General features: G+C 32.3%; 2 protein-coding genes and 1 pseudogene across 2 annotated transcripts; all 3 read right to left on the bottom strand.

Moving 5' to 3' along the window:
• Positions 1-4,026: 4,026 nt before the first annotated feature.
• On the bottom strand, positions 4,027-5,337 carry LOC127105425 (uncharacterized). Its single transcript, XM_051042608.1, has 4 exons — positions 5,221-5,337; positions 4,897-5,122; positions 4,570-4,812; positions 4,027-4,434 (listed from the first exon to the last, which is right to left on the bottom strand). Exons 2-4 carry the CDS (start codon positions 5,092-5,094, stop codon positions 4,027-4,029), a joined length of 849 nt encoding a protein of 282 aa, XP_050898565.1. The 5' UTR covers positions 5,095-5,122; positions 5,221-5,337.
• A 10,113-nt stretch (positions 5,338-15,450) lies between these two features.
• Positions 15,451-16,435, bottom strand: LOC127105422 (glutathione S-transferase T3-like; annotated as a pseudogene).
• A 653-nt stretch (positions 16,436-17,088) lies between these two features.
• LOC127105421 (anthocyanidin 3-O-glucosyltransferase 7) lies at positions 17,089-18,787 on the bottom strand. The gene has a single exon (XM_051042604.1). It carries the CDS (start codon positions 18,669-18,671, stop codon positions 17,310-17,312), a length of 1,362 nt encoding a protein of 453 aa, XP_050898561.1. The 5' UTR covers positions 18,672-18,787; the 3' UTR covers positions 17,089-17,309.
• Between the last annotated feature and the right edge of the window lie 766 nt (positions 18,788-19,553).

Below are 19,553 nucleotides of genomic sequence, written 5' to 3'. Positions count from 1 at the left end.
TATGAAATGCTAGATATTTAAGAAAAGGTTGAGGTCGAGCGACATGTTCCGTGAAAATCTAGGACTCGAGGGAACCATAGCCTAAATAACATGTTGGTTAGGAATAACCCTATATTAAATATGAGGAAGAAATCATAGAAAATAAAGAGGGAGGAGATGGGGAGTGGTGAACTCCGAACACATCCGAGCGATTGACAAAGACTCCAAATATCGTCAGGATGACGAAGACCAAGGAACTAAAGCCAAATTTTCATCATACACTCTCTTTAACACATCAAGAGATAAAATTTGTCAAGAATATGCAAACACTGAATTTAAAAAAGGTGAGATCAAGAACATGTATCAGACAGGGAGTTGTCCAAGACGGATAAATCAAAGTAATGTTATTTCCACAAAAGTCACAAACACAATACTGACGGATGCATACACTTTTGATTAAGGAGTTGATCAAGAAAATACGACTTACTCGGTATAACCAAGACGCTGGTAAAAAGGAGTATTAAGACATAAAGAAAGACTATAAAAAACGAGATGAATCTCCCAGAAAAAAAAATGATCCCCTAGTCGGGGAAAAGGGTCCCCAATGAAAACTATATATGTTGTGGAGACGAGTCTAACTCTTATTACACACACAACTTTTCCTTCATCTATTGGGGTAAATTTTTTTATCATATCATTCTACCTTATAAATATACTTTCCGCCTCAAATATGTCTAACTTATTTTCACGGTACTTAGCCCTTAAAAAAACTTTACTCAGTTATAAGTCCCTCAAATTGTTTGAATACCCATGCTTCCCCTCTCTTACGCTGTATAATCAAACCAAATTACAATTCAAAAGTGATGAGTGTAATTTTATAGGTATTTCACCTCATCACAAAGGTTGCAAATTCTTTAACAATGAGGTTCAAATGATTATCTCAAAAGATGTGTCCTTCAACAGATGTAAATTTCCTAATCTCACTTTATTTCCATCTAGTACATCCACTTTACACACAAAGTCTTTGAGCTCCTATTGATTACGGATAAAGCCAACAAAATATACTATAAACCCTCCCTTTTACATAATTAATCTTAATCCTATTATACACAATAAAACTATTCGTATCGACAAAAACGAGATGGATAATAACCTTAATTGTACCCTACATCAAATTACAAATATCAGTTCTCTCAACTTAAACACACATCATGATGTGTTACCATAAATTGTCACTATATCTCAATTGTGAAAATATTGAGTAATGTATCCTTCTGAATCCCTATATTTAAACACTGTAGGTATTTCCACATAATGAACCTTTATCTGAGGTACATGTTCATGATCAATATCAACCAATATTTTAAAAATCAAACTGAATCGGTCGGTTCAATCGGTAAGATCGAGAATCAGAGTTAAATTCCCAACCTTTCAAAATTGCAAATAGGTCAAAATCAGAATATCAAAAAAATCGGATTTAACCGTTTAAAACCATTTCAACCAAAAAATCTGAGCTGGTTTTGTAAAACTGTCTAATTCAAATAAATGCATTAAATTGATCATTTTAAAAAAAAAATGACAAATTAAATATGTCAATATCAAAACTTAAAATATTCTTCAATCACAAAAAAATCCTTATCTTTTATACAATCCTACAAACTTCTAAGTTTTATCGCTATTTTATAGTTTTTCCTTTAACCACACTCCATTATCATCACGTCGTCTCTTTCAAACACAGTCACACTCTCCAGTTCAATATTGATTTTCGTTCAACTCAATATTATTTGCCGTTGGCAATTATTAGTTATTGGCCATCGTTCAATTCCAATTTACTTATTATTGTTCAATTATGTATGTTGTATTGTTTAGGTATTCTTAATTATTTGATTTTTTTTAGTTATTATGTTGTATTATTTTAATTTTGATTTGAATTAGTTTAGCTTAATTTATTGTAATTTTTTATTTGTTCAAATTATTCTTAATTGAACTAACAAGCTTAGGTAAAAAGAAAAAGCTCACATGATTTGGAAAACAGAACTTAGAGGGCTCCACTATCAGATGTGGAAGGCAGTAAATGTCAATCAAGATAGCCTTCAAGAAGAAAGAGCTTAGAAATATGAGATTTAACATAGCATTTTTCAACATTAAATTCAAACATAACACCATTATCTTTTGAAAATTTGGAAAATAAAAGTAAATTTCTTGTAATACAAGGAACATAGAGTATATCACTTAAGAGCAAGGATGAACCTACACAATGAATTAGTAAGAAATGACCACACGCACGCTCACACGCACGCTCACACGCACACTTAGGACCATCATGTGGCTTCTTAATGTGTAAGAAATGTGCATAGGGGGTATGGTGATAAGAAGCACCTAAAAAAGAAAATCATGCTAGTTTTTCCGGTTCCTCGAGTAAAGAATACTCATGTGTATGAGCCATCATATAGGACATGCATATGGCTTCTTAATGTGCAAGAAATGGGCATAGGGGGTAAGGTGATAAGAAGCACCTGAATAAGAAAAGCAGGCTTGTTTTTCCAGTTCCTCAAGTAAAGAATACTCATTTGTATGAGCCATCAAAGTATGGCCTGAGAGTCTCGGGATGAAGCTTCAGACTTGTAAGTCAAAGTACCTGGAAACTCACTGAGGTTGGACTGAGCTTATCGTGGAGTGAAGGTTTCATCAAACCTGTGCCAACAATTAACTACAACATGGTCAAATTTTCCACACAATTGACAAGTAGGTCTAGTACCAAATGAGGAACAACCTCTACCATGACCTCTACCATAAGTCATCTATCCCCTGCCACAATTTCCTGCAGAGTTTTCATACATACCACCTATTTGTGAATTTGTGTGAGCCATACTAGAAGAAATATTCAAGACAATTAGTTCCTGCCTGAATTTGTCAAATTGAGCAACCTGCACATATAGAAGAGATAAAGATTCAAGATTGTCATAGATTTGCATGACAAGCGGATTGTAATCATCAGGCAAACCATCAGTATGGAATCAATTTGATCTTCCTCTATGATTGAGTCTCCAACTGCCAAAAGCGAGTTTGCAACAGCTTTAACGCAAAGAACACATTCAGTGATGGATTTGTTGTCTTTCTTCACGGATTTCAATTCAACACTAAGCTACCGAACACGCACCTTCATATGAGTATAGAAATATCTATGAATTTTATCCCACACTTCAAACACATGCTTGCATGATAAAACACGAGGCAAAATCGACTCAGAAATGGTAAAGAGAAGTTAGATAAACACAACTTGATCCTGCACAATTCAAGCCTCATACTCTTAACCTTACCATCAATTCAATCTTGTTCATACTTAAACTTCTATTGAATCATAAGGTTCACTACTATTTTGTGCACTCTTTAAGTGAATATGATGCCTTGAACTTGTTGATTCCACATGTGATAGTTATTGTCTTGAAGTTTGATCGAAAGCATTGGTTCAAAGTGATGTGATGAAGATGAATTAGTAGTGTTAGCAAGAATATCAGGCAAAGACAGAGAAAGAGATCCAACTGTTGCAGCAGGTGAAGTATCGACCATGGCAACAAGAGCAAAAAAGAAGATGAAAGTCTAGAAGGTTGTGAAAAAGGTAACATAAAACAGTTACACCTCAAAGAAGTTAGTTAGAGAGTGGAAGGGATCAAACCAGATGAATGATACCATAATAATATTTGTTAACTTCATTTAGTATCTTGCTTGAAGGAGTTAATCTCAACAATACATTGCACTTGCTTATATATAGTGTCAAGTGCAAGAATGTATGGAGAACTAAGAGAGGGATGATCATATCACCATGCACACTCCAATTGCATGTGCAAGGGTCCTACATACTTTCAAATGAACTAAAAATATGTTATTCTATATAGATTGAGTTCTTCTAATATGTTGACTACTTAAAACATTAGTAACATATAGTGAAGAGCAATACAGAACATAATAATCAGTTTCCATTTAAAAATCAGCAATGTTTTGGTACAGCTGATAACAGTTAATAAGACTTGCTAACCAAATTTCCCTTCAACTCTGAATCTTAGACAAGTGCTTCCACCCTTTTATATGAGAGGCCACACAGTCCTCACTTGGAAGCATAACACTACACGCTTTACATATTATTTTGGAATTAACCATCCTTATTGGTTCTATCAGTTTCTTCTGCAGACCAGGTTGCATCTTTAACTTTAACTTCAAAGCTTCTTCCCAAGCAGCCCTGTGTTTCTTCCCCTTAAGGTGTGAATTCAAGGTTTTCTCGCATGTAACTTTTACCAAACATAAAGCACATGTCCATTCTCTCTGCACTTCCTTCTCTGTACAAGTCGAACTCTGAACAACCTCTCCACCAGCATTATCACCTTCAGCTGTTCCTTTGGTTTCTACTATGGCTGATGATGATGCTTTTTGACTCGCCACAATATTAGCATAGGTTCTCTAGCACCAATAACAACAACCACAACAAAAATTATAACCATTTACTTGTCGAGTAAGTTACTCGTCGAGTAAATAAACAAAACAAATTTGTATTTAGGATATTTCTATTTTGAGTGAATATGAATGAAGCCTTACTTGTTTGGCAGCAGGAATTTCTGTTTTCTCAATAGCCTCCAAATCTTTGATGTCTTTGTTCTCTGTCTGTATTTCCTCATTCTTGGCGACAGAAATTTCTTTTTCCTCAATAGCCTCCAAATCTTTGATGTCTTTGTTCTCTGTCTGTATTTCTTCATTCTTGGCAACAGAAATTTCTTTTTCCTCAATAGCCTCCAAATCTTTGATGTCTCTGTGCTCAATTTGGACTCTTTCTTCATTTGTCTGCACAAGATCAAGCTCTCTCATTAAAGTAGTCTAAATAAATGCCACTATGAGTGTGTAAATGTAAGCCAAATTTATACTTACGTTGCTAGTAATGAGTTTCTCTAAGGCTTCAGTTCCATTCTCTTTCAAATACCTCTCTGCATGCATTAAAAAGTTATCTCTCTCAACAAAACACTTCCTCCAGTATGTGACTATTTGAGGTTTCATCAAGCGAACAAGGTTATTATAAACATAAGAAGCCCGTCCAAAGTCTGGCGTCACAAGCCAGAAAACGATCATTAGCTTAATGTACTGCCAGAGGTGAAACCTGATATGAAACATGGGAATGGAGTAGTTAAATCAACTCCATGAATTGGTTGAAAAAAGTCATCAGCAACATTCATGTACATTGAGTAAAGAATTTACCATAGAAGAAGCTTGATAAAAACATACTCAAAGAGGTATATCAATGAAAGAAGTGTCCAATATGAGATCAAATTCTTAGTTTCTGTATAAGAATCAGTCTCAATTGCTTGTATGGAAGCACACCTGTCCAAGAATCATAATCATAAAAACCAAAAGGAGCATTATACAAAACAAAATGATGTGAAACAATAATATATAAAAGATAGAAACTTTTTGAGTACAGCAAACACACAGAAGAAGAACTTACATAGGAAACACGAGAGCAAAAAGAGGCCTAGAAAATAGAAGGAAATAAAACAAGGGTAATGTTGATTAGCATGCATGGAAGGATGAGGATGAAGAAGAATATAACAGTTCATTTCATTTGAGTACCATGCTATATGATGAAGGCATTTGAAAGCAAGTTTGATAAACCATGAAGAAGCCATAACCCTGACCCGGAAGCAAATTTGATTCAAGCTCGCGATGGATGATGCATGAGCATAAGTACTGAGGCTAGGGAGATAGTAAAGAGGAAGATGAAACGATGAAGAAGTAATAACATGTAAAAGGAAGAGCAAAAGTCGCTCTTTGGAAATAACACCTCTAATAATTGGCGTGTGGAAAGTGTGGGAAATGAAGCAACGCAAATGCAATATACTATTTCCATTCTCTAGACTTATTAATAAAGTTCAAATTCAATTTTATTTGTTCTAAAAGAATTTCCTATTAACTTTTTTGTTTTGTAAGGTGAGTGTATAGTCTTCCCTTCACATTACTTCATATTTAATTTGTTTATGATTTTTTATTAAAAACAAGTAAAATTGATTAGAGGATTTTTTTTTTGTAAGCAGCATAGATTCATTGTCAAGTATATAATTTTTCATTTCCACGATAATAAAACAAGTGAAATGGTTCTTATAGAAAAATGTGTTTTATGAGCATAAGTGTTATACATTGCTAAGTTTACGGATGTGAGATTGAATTTACTTTATTTTTTGTTTTTTTATGACATATTTGATAAACTATATTTATTTATTATTAAAAATAATAATTAATTATTTTTTTATTTTTTAAGTATAATAAAATTAAAATTTTATTAAACAATTAATTTTCAATCTTACAAATCACTATCATCACAATATATTATTTTTAAATATAAAAAATTCTCTTTTTTTTCTCCATTCCATATATATTTTTTTCTTCTTTTTTATTTATTACAATAAAATTTATATGAGAAACAAATTTTTTATTTTCAAATCATAATTAAAGAGAGTATGTTTTGTTTCAACTCACTCATCACTGTAAACATAATATCGATTTTATTTTAATCAATAATTAACTTTATTTTAGATATAAAATTCTTATTTTTAAATGTCAAATTTTCTCTCTCTCTTTCTTATGGATTCTTTTTTTATATTTTATATATATAATTATTTAACACAATTGAATTTATATGATGATTATTCATATTACAATTAAATAATTTATTTTAAATTTAAACGTACATAACAAATTAAATTACCTGTAAAATTTTAAATAATTTAAAAGATGTTTTTAAACTAATTTTTTTATTCAATAATACTTTTATAAAATTCAAATAAAATTTTAAATATTTTATTAAGGCGGAATTTTTTTAGTACAATAGTAATTAATTAAGTAGAATTTCACTAAAATCTTTGAGACTTTCAATTTTTTTTTATAAAATAAGCAAATAATTTTGATGTATATCCTGGAGAGGTCCACTGGTAACCTTCGTCTTCTTAAACTTTTTAGTCCCAAGAATATTTTTCTTAATAGACTTAGATTTTTCATAACTTTTTCGAAAATTTGTCATTTCAAATATCGTCTCCACCATATTTATCAATTTTTTTCATTACTATATTTTATTACTTTAATAATTACAAAATATTATTAAAGTAATTAAAATGATAATTTTTTTCATTTAAATTATTTTATACGAATATGATTTTTTGTTTTAAAAAGGAATAATTTATTAACTGTCCCACTAAACTTATATAACTTGGTTAATTTTTAAATTAATCCACTCATCTAATAATTATATGTTATCTTTATATAAAATAATTTTTAAATTTTTTTTTTATCTTTATTCAAATTGTATAACATACTAGTTAAGTAAAAAATATTCTAGTAAATAAAACTAATTTTTACGAGATTAAATTATATAACAATGTAAAAGTATTCTAGAAGTGCATCTAATCAAATATCTATCTGATGTAATTTTTTAAGTTAGTTTTAAAAATATCTCAATGAATGAATATTTATATGACTATTAGGTACTCAAAAGCATCTAGTTGAGGTGATAAGAGTTTTTTCAACTTAATCAGAGGTTCTGGGTTTGAATCTAATCTTAAGTATGTAGCAGTGTTAAATCTCTTGAGAAAGAATTTTGTTGTATATTGTAGTCCTCCCAGACTCGAGCGTTAGTCTATGCAATTGTGCGTAAAAGATACCCATTTGTATAAAAAAAATATGACTATTAGTTTTTTTTTTTTGCCAAACTATCATTTGGTTTCATAAGGCTATTCTTTGATATTTTAAAATGAATAGAGCATAATGGAATAAATCTGATTAGAGATTCAATTTCATTGTCTAAACATTTTAAAATAGAACAAAGTCATTTTTTTCTTTTTTCTTATTTTTCTCAAAATAGAATGTAAGAAAATAATGGTAAGTGATGAAATGAAATGAAATAGAAACCACTCAATTTCGCTTATCGATTTAGAAAGTTTCAAATATAATTGAGCTTTATTTGAAAAAGAATCGAGGGGAGGAAGTTTTGTAACGCTTACTCACTGTTTGATTTCAAAGTTGGATATTATCATCTGTGAGGAGAAGTATGATCTTATGTCTTGCTCATTTGTGTCTAACTATGAGTTGTATTCTTGTTCATCTCTTTATTAGGTAACTCGTTCATTTTACTTGTGCAATCATGTGGTCTATGTGTTTGCACTTTTGTATCGCATATTTTTCCTGCCTTTTTATAATGCCAAAAGAAAAAAAGTATATTCTCAGGGAGAGTAGAGTATACTCTCTATATTTTTCAGGTGAAGTTTAACTGCTCACATATATCACCCATGTTTCTTTATTTGTCCACGTTTCTGAAAGATGCATTGTCATCATAAAAAAGGGGGGAGAATGTGGATCTATATGCTTTCAAGTACTATAGCTAATAATGCCTTGATCCTTTGAGTGATCATAATGGTTTTGATGACGACTCTGATGTTTTGTGGAATCATGATGGTCGATTATGTTCTTGATCAGGTTAATCTTTGGTGTTGTCTTTCCAACGGTCTCTAATGATGTTGTTCATCCTGAAGTTTTCTCAAGCCTCACTAGGTAAAAGATTCAAAGTTAAATTGAAGTGCTAAATTCAAAGATAATGTAGCAAGGAACTTAAAGTTTCAAAGTTGTGAAAGAGATGAAATGTAAAATCTCGCATGATCAGTCGCACATTTAGCGTAATGTATGTATGACTAGAGTATTGTAAAAATGTTAGAGTAACTCATATGTTACCAAGGAAACTCTGATACACTAACCAAATTGCTTTGAAGACCCTATCATTTTATGCAAATTACTAGAAATGTTTTACACAATAGCTATTTGGCTACTAGCTCAAATAATGATGTATGAGGAAGTTTTACATTGGGTAGTCGATTATCCATTATGCTTAATCAGCTATTTACATTGGATAATAAATTATCTATTGTGCTTAATCGATTATTTCACCTCATAATTGAATATTAAGGTTTGTAATCGATTAGTAATTGCACAATTTAAAAACCATCAATATTTACATTGCATAATCGATTATGTGATATGCATAATCGATTACGAGAATTAAAAATTCCATGGATCATTTTCCTTTTTGAGATACATTTTCTCCTATATGAGGAGTGCACCTCCTCACTAGAATTTAGTTTTAAATCATTATTCTTTCTTTTAAACTCTCTCTTCTCATATTCTTTCTTTCACTAAAAATTATCTTAATGCCTCTGTGAGTGGAATACTTTTGTGAGGTTTAGTTGTATTGATGCTCATCTATTTTATCAAGAGTGTGATTCTCTTGAATTCTATCTTGGTAGATTGTGGAGGTTGTCCTACAAAACTTTTGTTTGATTTCCGAGATTTGTCGGTCAAAATTTCGTTTTTGGTTTGTGAGCTTAGCATGTGAAAAGCTCCACTTTTTGGTTTGAGGGATCAACCTTGTAAAATATCTTAGTCTATTATAATAGAATTCATGATCATAACATGATAAAAGCTCAACAAATATTGTTAGTGGAACTCTCGAGAAGTTTATTTCTTGGGGAGAGGATTAGGCCAAGAGATCGACCAAACTTCCATTAATCCTAGTGTAATCTTTCTCAACTCTATCTTTCTCTCTTTACTTTCAGTCATTTACTCTCATTTACTTTTCTTTCCTTCCATTTTCGCTGTTATCTCTATTTTTAATTATACTAAAACACAGACTATTATTTTACTAATTAATCTAAAAGTAACCATGAATTTTGAATACCACAATTCACCCTTTCATTCTTATGTTGGAGTCACTTGTTCAACATCAATAGTCTAACAAGTTTATGTATATATTGCAAAACTTTAGTTATATCGTGAATAAAGAGTTCCAAATTGTACTGGTCAAAACGTATATGTGTGCATGTTCTCCCTGTAAGGGAAGGGAACTCAAAGACCTTAGTAGGTTTATAACATGATATGGTGGTTAGGACTTTCCCGCGACAACGAGAAGCCTTTAGAGAGGTGTTTTTAGGTGGTTTAGGAGACATACTCAGATGAGGTAAGAGGCTTTGATAATGAGCATTGATGCCTGGTAGCAAGCGTATAATTATAAGTGGTTGAGTGTTAAGATTGTAGTGAGCGTTGTGCTCTTTAGGGTGTAGAGAATGTTTATGACTTAGGGTCTGTCTTTCTCCCTTTGAGGTGAGATGTATTTATATAGGCCTCTAGGATCACCTTTTCATATCAGATATTTTTGGAGATGCATCTCCGGAATAATCTGATAAAAGAAACAGCTTCATGATCACACAATCATTATTACCATTGTTGTTTTCCTCTACAAACCCTCGTCAAAAATCCTTCAATTCTCAATCCATTTTTTCACTCCAAATCTCCAAACCTGTGGTTCATCATATCAAAGGGAGCAAAAGAAGTTAGAATTTAAGGTAAAGATCCTTTATTTACACTGCATTGCTCACGTTAATCTTGTATTTTGTCTGAAAAAATGAGCGTTATGTCCGGAAATGTATCTCCGGGACGAGTATGACCATTTCGGGAGATACATTTCCGGAACTAGTCTATGTTCATTTTCCAACTCAGTTTTCAGTAATTGTGCTTATATACTATTATGTTGTAAATGTTTTCATTAGATATGGTGCACCCCGATGTTTTCCTAAAACATTGTGTTTCTCTAAATGTCCAAGGTGTTGTTGTGAAGGCAGTAGATGTTGGAAACCAATTTAAAAATGAGCAAGAGTTTGAATCCCGTGATCAAATGCTTCAATAGATTCTTATGGAGGCATCTATACTTAGATTTGGTGTGGTTATTGGAAATTCCGCTAATGGTTTGGATAAAAGACGCATTTTTGTGACAATGACGTGCGAAAGAAGCGGGAAGTATAGAACTTCACTCTGAATTTTTAAAAGAGACGACACCGGTTCAAGAAATTATGAGTGTCCGTTTAAGGTGTGTGGTTACTTGTTGGAAAACAAAAACTAGAGATTTAATGTCATATATGGTTTGCATAACCATGATTTGTGTGAAAAATTAGCCGGCCATCCTAGTGTGTGTTGGCTCATGCCGGGAGAGAAGGAATATGTTGCTGATATGACAATGAATTTGGTTCATCGAAAAATATACTTACAACATAGAAACAGAATAGACCCGAAAATATATCAAATATTAAGGAAGTGTATAGTATTCGGTACCAAACTAACAAGCCGCTTATAGGGGACAGAACTGAAATGCAACAACTCTTGAAATTGTTGGATGATAACAACTACGTGTCTAGGTACCGAACGTGCGAGGATGAAGTTACCGTTAGAGATATATTTTGGACTCATCCTGATTCCATAAAGTTGTTCAATGTGTTTCCTACCGTGCTCATACTTTATTCAACCTACAAGACCAACAAGTATAGACTTCCATTATTGGAGATGGTTGGTGTTAACTCAACTGAGAAGACATATTCAGTTGGGTTTGCATTTCTTGAGTGTGAAAAAGAGCATAATTTTACTTGGGCCTTAGATGTGGGTCAGACAGTGTTGAAGGACCAACGTGAGATGTCTAAAGTGATTGTTACCGACTGTGATGCCACTATGCACCGCCCACCTCAAAATCTAAATGATCATATTATGTGTATTGGGTGACTTTCAAAATCAAGTCATTTTGTTACTTGAAGTCGGGATGCCATATACCACTTACATCACTGAAGTGGACGACTCATTCAACAATAAAAGCCGAGACTTGGCCGAATCATTTTATGGGAAGGATGCAAGAGTCCGAGAACATGACCAACATTGAAAGAGAATCAAATGCACAAAAGTCCAAGGGTGTACCACCCATAGATTTAGCTAGCGACATATGTTTCGATTCGTTTTATTTTCTTGTTTAGCCGGACAAATAAGTGTATGCAATCGTGTCTCAATATCAATGAAGTGTAACATATTCAATATTTGTTCATATTGTGTCTTAATGCATCCTTGATCATCCCGATAACAACATTCGTTCTTTTGTAAAAAAAAAGTTATGTTTTAAAGATTCTGGTATGGAACTGGTTCAGAAGAAGTTCTGGAGATACATCTCTAGAACAAGATAATAGGATGCGGAATCAGAGATACATCTTTGGAATCAACATGTCAGTTATTGAGTGGTCCATATTGATCTATGACTTCTATAAATTAAGGTGCTCTTATATTGTATTTCACACAAACTGAAAATGTCTCAAATGTCACAAATAAACATTGACTGGTATGACGCAAATGTCTCGTTCTCCAGCTCTACACCCAGTCGAACGTTCAAGCTCAACGACTTCACCTCCCTCGAAGATATTAAATACGAAATCCATCATCTCTTATCTTTCAGAGATAATCGAAAGATTGTGAAGTTCGAGTATCGTTCACCGTCGATTGACAACAGAGGGAAGATTGAGTTCAACAAATTTGAGCTCAATACGCAAGCAGATGTAAGGGCTGTGTGGAATACCTATTTCCGTTTTGAAACAAAAATTCCGCTCGAGTTGGAAGCGACGATTTCAAGATCGGTCGAAGATATTGCAAATATGATGAATCGTCCACCTGGAAATTGAAGTAATATTGTACTTTATGTTGAAATAATCTATATAATATTTATTTTATTTTATGAATCTTAATTTCATTTTAAAAATTAGACGTTTTTGGTTTTGCTACTGATGTTTCTATGTTACAGAAATGTAACTACGGAAATATTTCAAAGATGTATCTCTGGAAAAAATAAATAAAAAACAATAGGGTTTCACTCAGAGTGGTATGTGTTTACTATGTGTTGGGGTGCGTCCGGGAATACATCTTCAAAAATTAAAAACATTTTTTTTATTTTCGCATGGTGTTTAAGAAATATATAAAATGCATTAAGAAAACCTCCAAAATAAAACTATTCTACAATCGACTCTTCAAGATCACAACTATTCAACAGAGACATCTTATTCACCGAGCATGATAGGGGGTGTGCACTTTGCTTCAACCAGGAGGAAGACATTTCACATTTGATGTTCCAGTGTGACTGTTCCAAGCGGATATGGCGGGAAATTAGCTTATGGCTTGATATTGATATGGTGGAATTAGCATACAGCAGGTAGAATTTCATAACATCACTCAACCTTCTCAAAGGCAAGGAGTAAATAGCTAACTCGATGATATAGGAGATGTGAGTGAGGTGGTTTTCAATATAAAACCTTAGATGTGGTTTGTAATAGATTTAAAATGCAAATTAAAATGTAACTTTTATAAATGGTGCAAGCATCGAAAAGACTATCTAAAAGTGTCCTAATTGTAATAGAGGTAATATTTATGTAAGAGTTAGAATACCCCTAATATTTATTTATACATACATAAAGTTGCTTATAAAAAAGAAGCCCTTAATGTAATTTTGTTTTTTTGCATCCTTGTCTTTCTAGCACTTTGTTTATACTCATTAAAACAAATGTGACCTATTTAATTTTTTTTATATTATACCTTTTTATTTTTTAAACAATTCTATTACATTTTTCAAATATCCATACAACTATCAATAACTCTAAAATAGGTCCCACCAAATCTCACAACATATCCCACATATATATTATATAAAAATATATTTGAAATAATTTAATTTAAATATATCAAAATATATTAAAAATTATACAGTTAAAATAAATCAAAGTAATAATATATATATATATATATATATATATATATATATATATATATATATATATATATATATATATATATATATATATATATATATATATATATATATATATATATATATATTAAAAAATATAATACATGACACAAATAATTTATTAAAAAAACATGAACGTTAAAATAAATTACTAGCACAAAATACAAGAAAATGATATATTTAAAATATTTTTCAATTGTTGTTATTCTCTTGTCCATAACGTTGCCATATATGTTCTATCAAGTCTGTTGAAGGTGTCGATGAATTTGTTTATCACGAACATCAAATCTTCTACGAAGGAACTCTTGAAAATCAATATTAGAATCATCTGACAATATTGTCACATCATTACTCAAATGATCATAAGAAAAATCAAATTTTCCACCATATGAGGCATGTTCATCTTTACCTATCATGTTGTGTAATATGATGCATGTATTCATTATGCGCTGGAGTGTGTCTAAGTGCTAAGACCGTGTTGGGTTACATGTGATCGTGAAACGGGATTAAAGAACTCCAAATGCTCGTTCAATATCCTTTCTTGCCCCTTCTTGATGTTGAACAAACAATTTTCTCTTATCCCCTTGTGGCATCGGGATACTTTTCACAAATGTGGCCCATTCAGGATAAATATCATCTGATAGATGATAACCCTTGTTGTATTCAGTATGATTTGATTGTTTAATGAACATTGCATAATGAACCTCGAGAGCTCATCCTTGCAGAACATCGTTGAAGAAATTGGATTGGTTCAACACATTAATATCGTTGTTTGAACCCGCAACACCAAAGAATGCATGCCAAATCCATAAGTCTTGTGAAGCCACTGCTTCAAGCATAAGAGTTGATTTCCCATGATCACCTCGAACATACTACCCTTTCAATGCAACTAGATAATTTTTCCATTCCCAATGCATACAATAAATGCTCCCTAACATACTTGGAAATCCTCGTGCCTCCCCTATTCGCATTAGGTGTTCAATGTCTTCAGCGTCTGGCCTTCGCAAATATTGTGTCCTAAAGAAGCTAATCACTCATCTTGTAAACTTATCATGGTTTCACCTATTCTCAAATAGTCATCCACACTATCAACAAATGTTCCATATACCAACATACGGATAACCACAATACATTTTTGTAATGGTGAAAGACTTGACCTACCAGTTGCATCAACCATCATTCAAAAATACTCATCATGTTGACCTAAAGCTTCAACAATATGAAGGAACACATGTTTATGCATTTGGCACCTTCGACGAAACTGCTCATTCGTGTATACTGGAGTTTCTGAAAAAATAATCATTGAACAATCGATCATGTCCCTCTTCACGATTCCTTTTTATATTCCGTCTTTGACGTCTAGGCATTTTAGAGCTCGAGGTTTCTCCTTCCATAAACAGCCTCACAAGTTCTTCATCCATATCATCATTCATATAATCCATGAACATTTTTGCAATGTGGGAAGGGTTGGAAGGATCCATGTGAAAAGAAGTTTGATATTGATTAGAAGATGATAAAAAATTGTAGAGAATGAAAGAGGTAGAGAATGAGAAGAAGTACTATGAAAGTTAGTGTGCATGTTAATACTACTTATAAGATTAGTTTATAACGGCTAGTTTGACTTTGAATAACGGCTAGTTTGACTTTGAATAACGACTAGTTTGCATAACGGCTAGTTTGACTTTGAATACCGACTAGTTTGAATACATAATCAAATTTCAAAAATATATAATCATACTAATTAATTCCAAAATACACAATCATACTAATTAATTCCAAAATACATAATCATATTAATTAATTCCATATTTTTCTCTAATCATGTCACACAATATTTCATGAGCTTGGAGTTGTCTTGTATCCATATTTGATGTATCTTTTGAGAGTATTTGCAGATCATTCATCTTCAATCTTTCCTCAGCAGTTTCAACCTTCTTAGTCTTTGCATCAACCTTTTTTCTCTCTATCTCGACTTTTTCACCCTCAATACGTGCATAGTCTCGTGCAAACATTGACATCAAATCAATTTTTTTTGAAGTCATCTTTCAAAGAACCATATTTGACATTTGGAGTAGAAGACATTTCCATAAGCTTTTCTTTCTCTATCCTTTTGGTTGCCTTTTGACCGATTGGGCGACGTAACAAACTAGGTGATGGTGGATTATGTTCACTGCTTGTTGGTGTTAGTGGATTAGAAGATGAAGAATATGCTCTTGAAGCTGAATTCTTTGTTCTTTTTGGCGAAACTTCTAATGAACCTGCGAGTCATTTAGGTTCATCTTTCAATAATCTCCATGCAACCTCAAATGTAAACTTTTCACCTTCATCTTGAAAATAATTTTTCTAAGCAGCTTGCATGATATTGTTCTCAGAGCTCCTGCTTTTTTGTGTAGATACAGCTTGTTTGTAGCATCCAACAAACTTTTGAACAAATAGATTTATTTTGTGCCATCTACCTTTTAGTGCCATCGACTTCCTCTCTTTGTAATTGATGTCACGATGCTTGTTAAAAGCTCCGTCAATTCTCTTCCAAAAACTATCTCCTTTTTTATCAACCCCAACAATTGAATTCTTTGAAGCATTGAGCCATGACTGAATCAGAATTTCACCCTCTTTTTGTTGGAACCTTTGTTTAGGCGTATTTATAACAGGTGCAGATGCAACTTCTTCACCAAGGTTAGTATTTTCCAAGCTACCTTGAGTGCAAACTTGTGGCGTTTTATGTTCGTGATCATTTGATTGCACACCACTACTACCTATTAGAACCATATGAGGCATAGTGGGGTTAGTTGATTGGAATGAAAACTGTTTATATTGATATGGATAAGGTGATGCAATCAAATGAACCATACGAGTAATTTTCAAAGTTTGAGTTATTTTGTGGATTTGGGATAAAATGAGACTTTTGAAAATTTGGATTATTGTGTGAATTTAGGATAAGAGGTATATTTCCAAAATATGAGTTGTTTTGTTGATTTGGAATATTAGGAGGATTTCCATTAGTTTCAATAAAATTGGACCACGTATTATATTGATTGGGGTTCATTGTCAAACAAAATGTGTAGACAAAAATTAAAATGAGATAAAATAAATTGGTCAAATTTAAATTAGATGTAAGTGAAATATTAGATAAAATGCTATTTATACTAATAATTAAATATTACCGTTTAAAATTATAACCGTTGTAGCTTTTAATTTTATTACTGTTGTGATTTCAATTTTATATTAGCAGTTTTTTTAAAAAAATAAATGAAAAAGAGGTTATTATAGCACAAAGAACGTTGGCTAATTTGCTTACGGTTTTCATACAAGAATGATTAGACATACTACTCCGACAACATGTCCTAATGATAAGAAAGAAACTATTGATGATTTGGTTTGAGATAGAAAAAGAAGTAAACTAATGAAGCTGAAGAGTAACTACATAGACATAAGATAAAGCTCAATAGATACCTCTTGAGGCACAAATTATTGAAGGAAATGAAAGATGAAGAATTTGAGACATGAAAGATACATTATTCCCTTACACCTAGTCACTCATTTCGGAAACATCAAAACAACATCAACAGCAAAAACACATACACCAATCATAAGATACCTAAAAGAAATACATTGTTTTTTATTTAATAATAATAATGGTTGCATGCATAACTCAAGAGCTTGAAACCAACTCCACAAGTTTCTTAAAATCCTTGGTTGCAAGCCCTTTTGGTCCATCAGCTTCTTCAAGAATCTTCTTCATCTTCAAAGCATTTTCTTTAAACCTTTTCCCATCTTCCTCCACAAGAAGCAAATTCAAACCTTTAAGCAAACCATTTTTGCTAAAAACCCTACCTTCAATTATGACACCAACCTCCCAAACATCCACAGCCAATCTTGCATTTATCCCTTGATCTGCAAAATAAGGCCTAAATATCATAGGCACGCCATTCGACATTCCCTCAAGCATAGAGTTACATCCACCTTGACTCACAAATGCACCAACACTACCATGCCCTAGAATTCTACCTTGAGGCACCCAACTCAAAACTTTGCTACGTGTCTTTGTCCTTTCAAGAAACCCATTTGGCAAATGACTTGTTAGATTCTCTTTCAATGACCAAATAAATGGATATCCACTTTCTTCTAATGCCTCTGCCAATGCCACAATCTCATGTTTTGGCGGTTCTATCACAGTTGTACCAAAACTAATATACACAACTTTCAATGATTTTTCTTTTTGCACCTCCAAAAAGGACATGCATCCACTTTCATCTATCTCATCATTTAGTTGTGTTTTTGGTTTCAAATTAAAAAGTGGAACGTAAAGCATTAATTGTAACTTAGTTCTAATGTCTTGAACAAAAAGTGGTAAATCTAATTCTTCAAAGAAACTCACAACTACTGCTTTAGCTTGCGGTAGAATTGTAGAAAGTGAATCAAGTGCTTTTGTAAGCGCAGTTTCTTTCTCAGGATCAGTAATGAGAGGATCATGTGGTAAATCTTCAACACGTAGCACTGATAAACCAGGAAGAAAATCCAATCTTTTGCTTCCATCATTCACAGTGCAATGTTGACGAATTATTTTACCATGAAAATGAACAGATAGTGAGCATGACATTGGAATCCAAACAGGAATCCATGGAACATTCAACGTTTTAGCAAGACCAAAAGTTGGTGTTACAAAAGCATCTGCTATAATGCAAGTGATTGGTATTTTAGTTTCTGAAACTGCTAACTCTATACCCTTTTGAAAATTCTCTTGTCCGGTTTGAAGGTAGAGATTGACTTCGCTACCATGAAGTAGTTCGTGATTCTCCGGGATTCCGTCGTTTACATTGTAGTGTTTGATGTTGTTTGGTGTTTTGGTTTTTGAGAAGAGTGTTTGGTTGTTTTTTGCAGTGCCAATGAATGAAAAGTAACAGTTTGGAAGATGGTGAGCTAGTTTGATGCTAAGGTTTAGGACTGGTAAAGGGTGGCTGCTAAAGGGGAAAGAGAACACTGCAATGTGTTTGTTTTCATTGATATTTGACATGATTGATGAAAGTAATGGTTTCTTTGTGAGTGAATGGAAGGAATGGTTAAAGTAGGGGGTTTTATGGGGAAATTATGTCAACTGCATTTCACATTGATTAATGATTGGAAAGTGTGGCAACCATATTTTTCAGAAAATATAAATGCTGGACAGTTGCTTAGTAATAAAACCATGGGAAAAGAATAAACCAACCATCAGTCTCTTATAAGAATGACAATTGAGCAGGCATCTGTACTTCTAATCATATGAAGGGAAGCCCTTACTAATAAGTCGTGTTGTCACGGTACAATATCACTTAAACTGGCCTATGATATCAAGGCAAGCTCATTTACCAAATCTTCCTGTCACAGTACAATATCAATGAAAGTGATATACGATATTAATTAAAGCCGTCAAAATATATTAAGTTTATATGGGCCTATTATAAATTTTGATACAATTTAGGGTTTGGATTTTTGAATTATAGTTCAAATTTTGTAGAAGCTTTTTTTTCAAGCCCTAAAAGACATGTTATTCATTAGGATTAGTCCATATATAGCTCGTGTAATCGGTTTGACATGTTGTTTACTCGTATTTTAATAAATAATTATGAGTTCAGTTTATTAAAAAGATTAAATTTGAAAAAAAGTTAGAAATAATATATTCAAAAAAAGTGTAAAGAAAAGTGTTTGTGACTAATACTTAAATGTTTAAAAATTAACAAACTGAATGTAAATGCAGAATTGATTCGAAGAAATAAAGTAAAGAAACAATATAATAAATGTCATAAAATAAATGCTTTATTTGAAAAGGCTTAAAGAAATTTAAAAGATGGACGCAGACTCATACATTTCTCACATATTGTTTCTCGATGTGACTTTGATACTATAGTTCTATAAAGAA

Source organism: Lathyrus oleraceus, chromosome 7 (assembly GCF_024323335.1).
Source record: "Lathyrus oleraceus cultivar Zhongwan6 chromosome 7, CAAS_Psat_ZW6_1.0, whole genome shotgun sequence".
Lineage (NCBI taxonomy): Eukaryota > Viridiplantae > Streptophyta > Magnoliopsida > Fabales > Fabaceae > Lathyrus > Lathyrus oleraceus.
Note: the sequence above shows the minus strand (reverse complement) of the source record. Positions and strands in the feature narration are given on the sequence as shown.

Bases quoted from the DNA above. Each gene is read 5' to 3' on its own strand.
- LOC127105421 (XM_051042604.1), bottom strand. From the start codon at position 18,671: ATGTCAAATATCAATGAAAACAAACACATTGCAGTGTTCTCTTTCCCC.
- LOC127105425 (XM_051042608.1), bottom strand. From the start codon at position 5,094: ATGATCGTTTTCTGGCTTGTGACGCCAGACTTTGGACGGGCTTCTTAT. The intron at 4,813-4,896 runs GTAAGTATAAAT...GATCTTGTGCAG, and splicing joins AGAAACTCATTACTAGCAAC to ACAAATGAAGAAAGAGTCCA. The intron at 4,435-4,569 runs GTAAGGCTTCAT...TATTGGTGCTAG, and splicing joins AAATTCCTGCTGCCAAACAA to AGAACCTATGCTAATATTGT.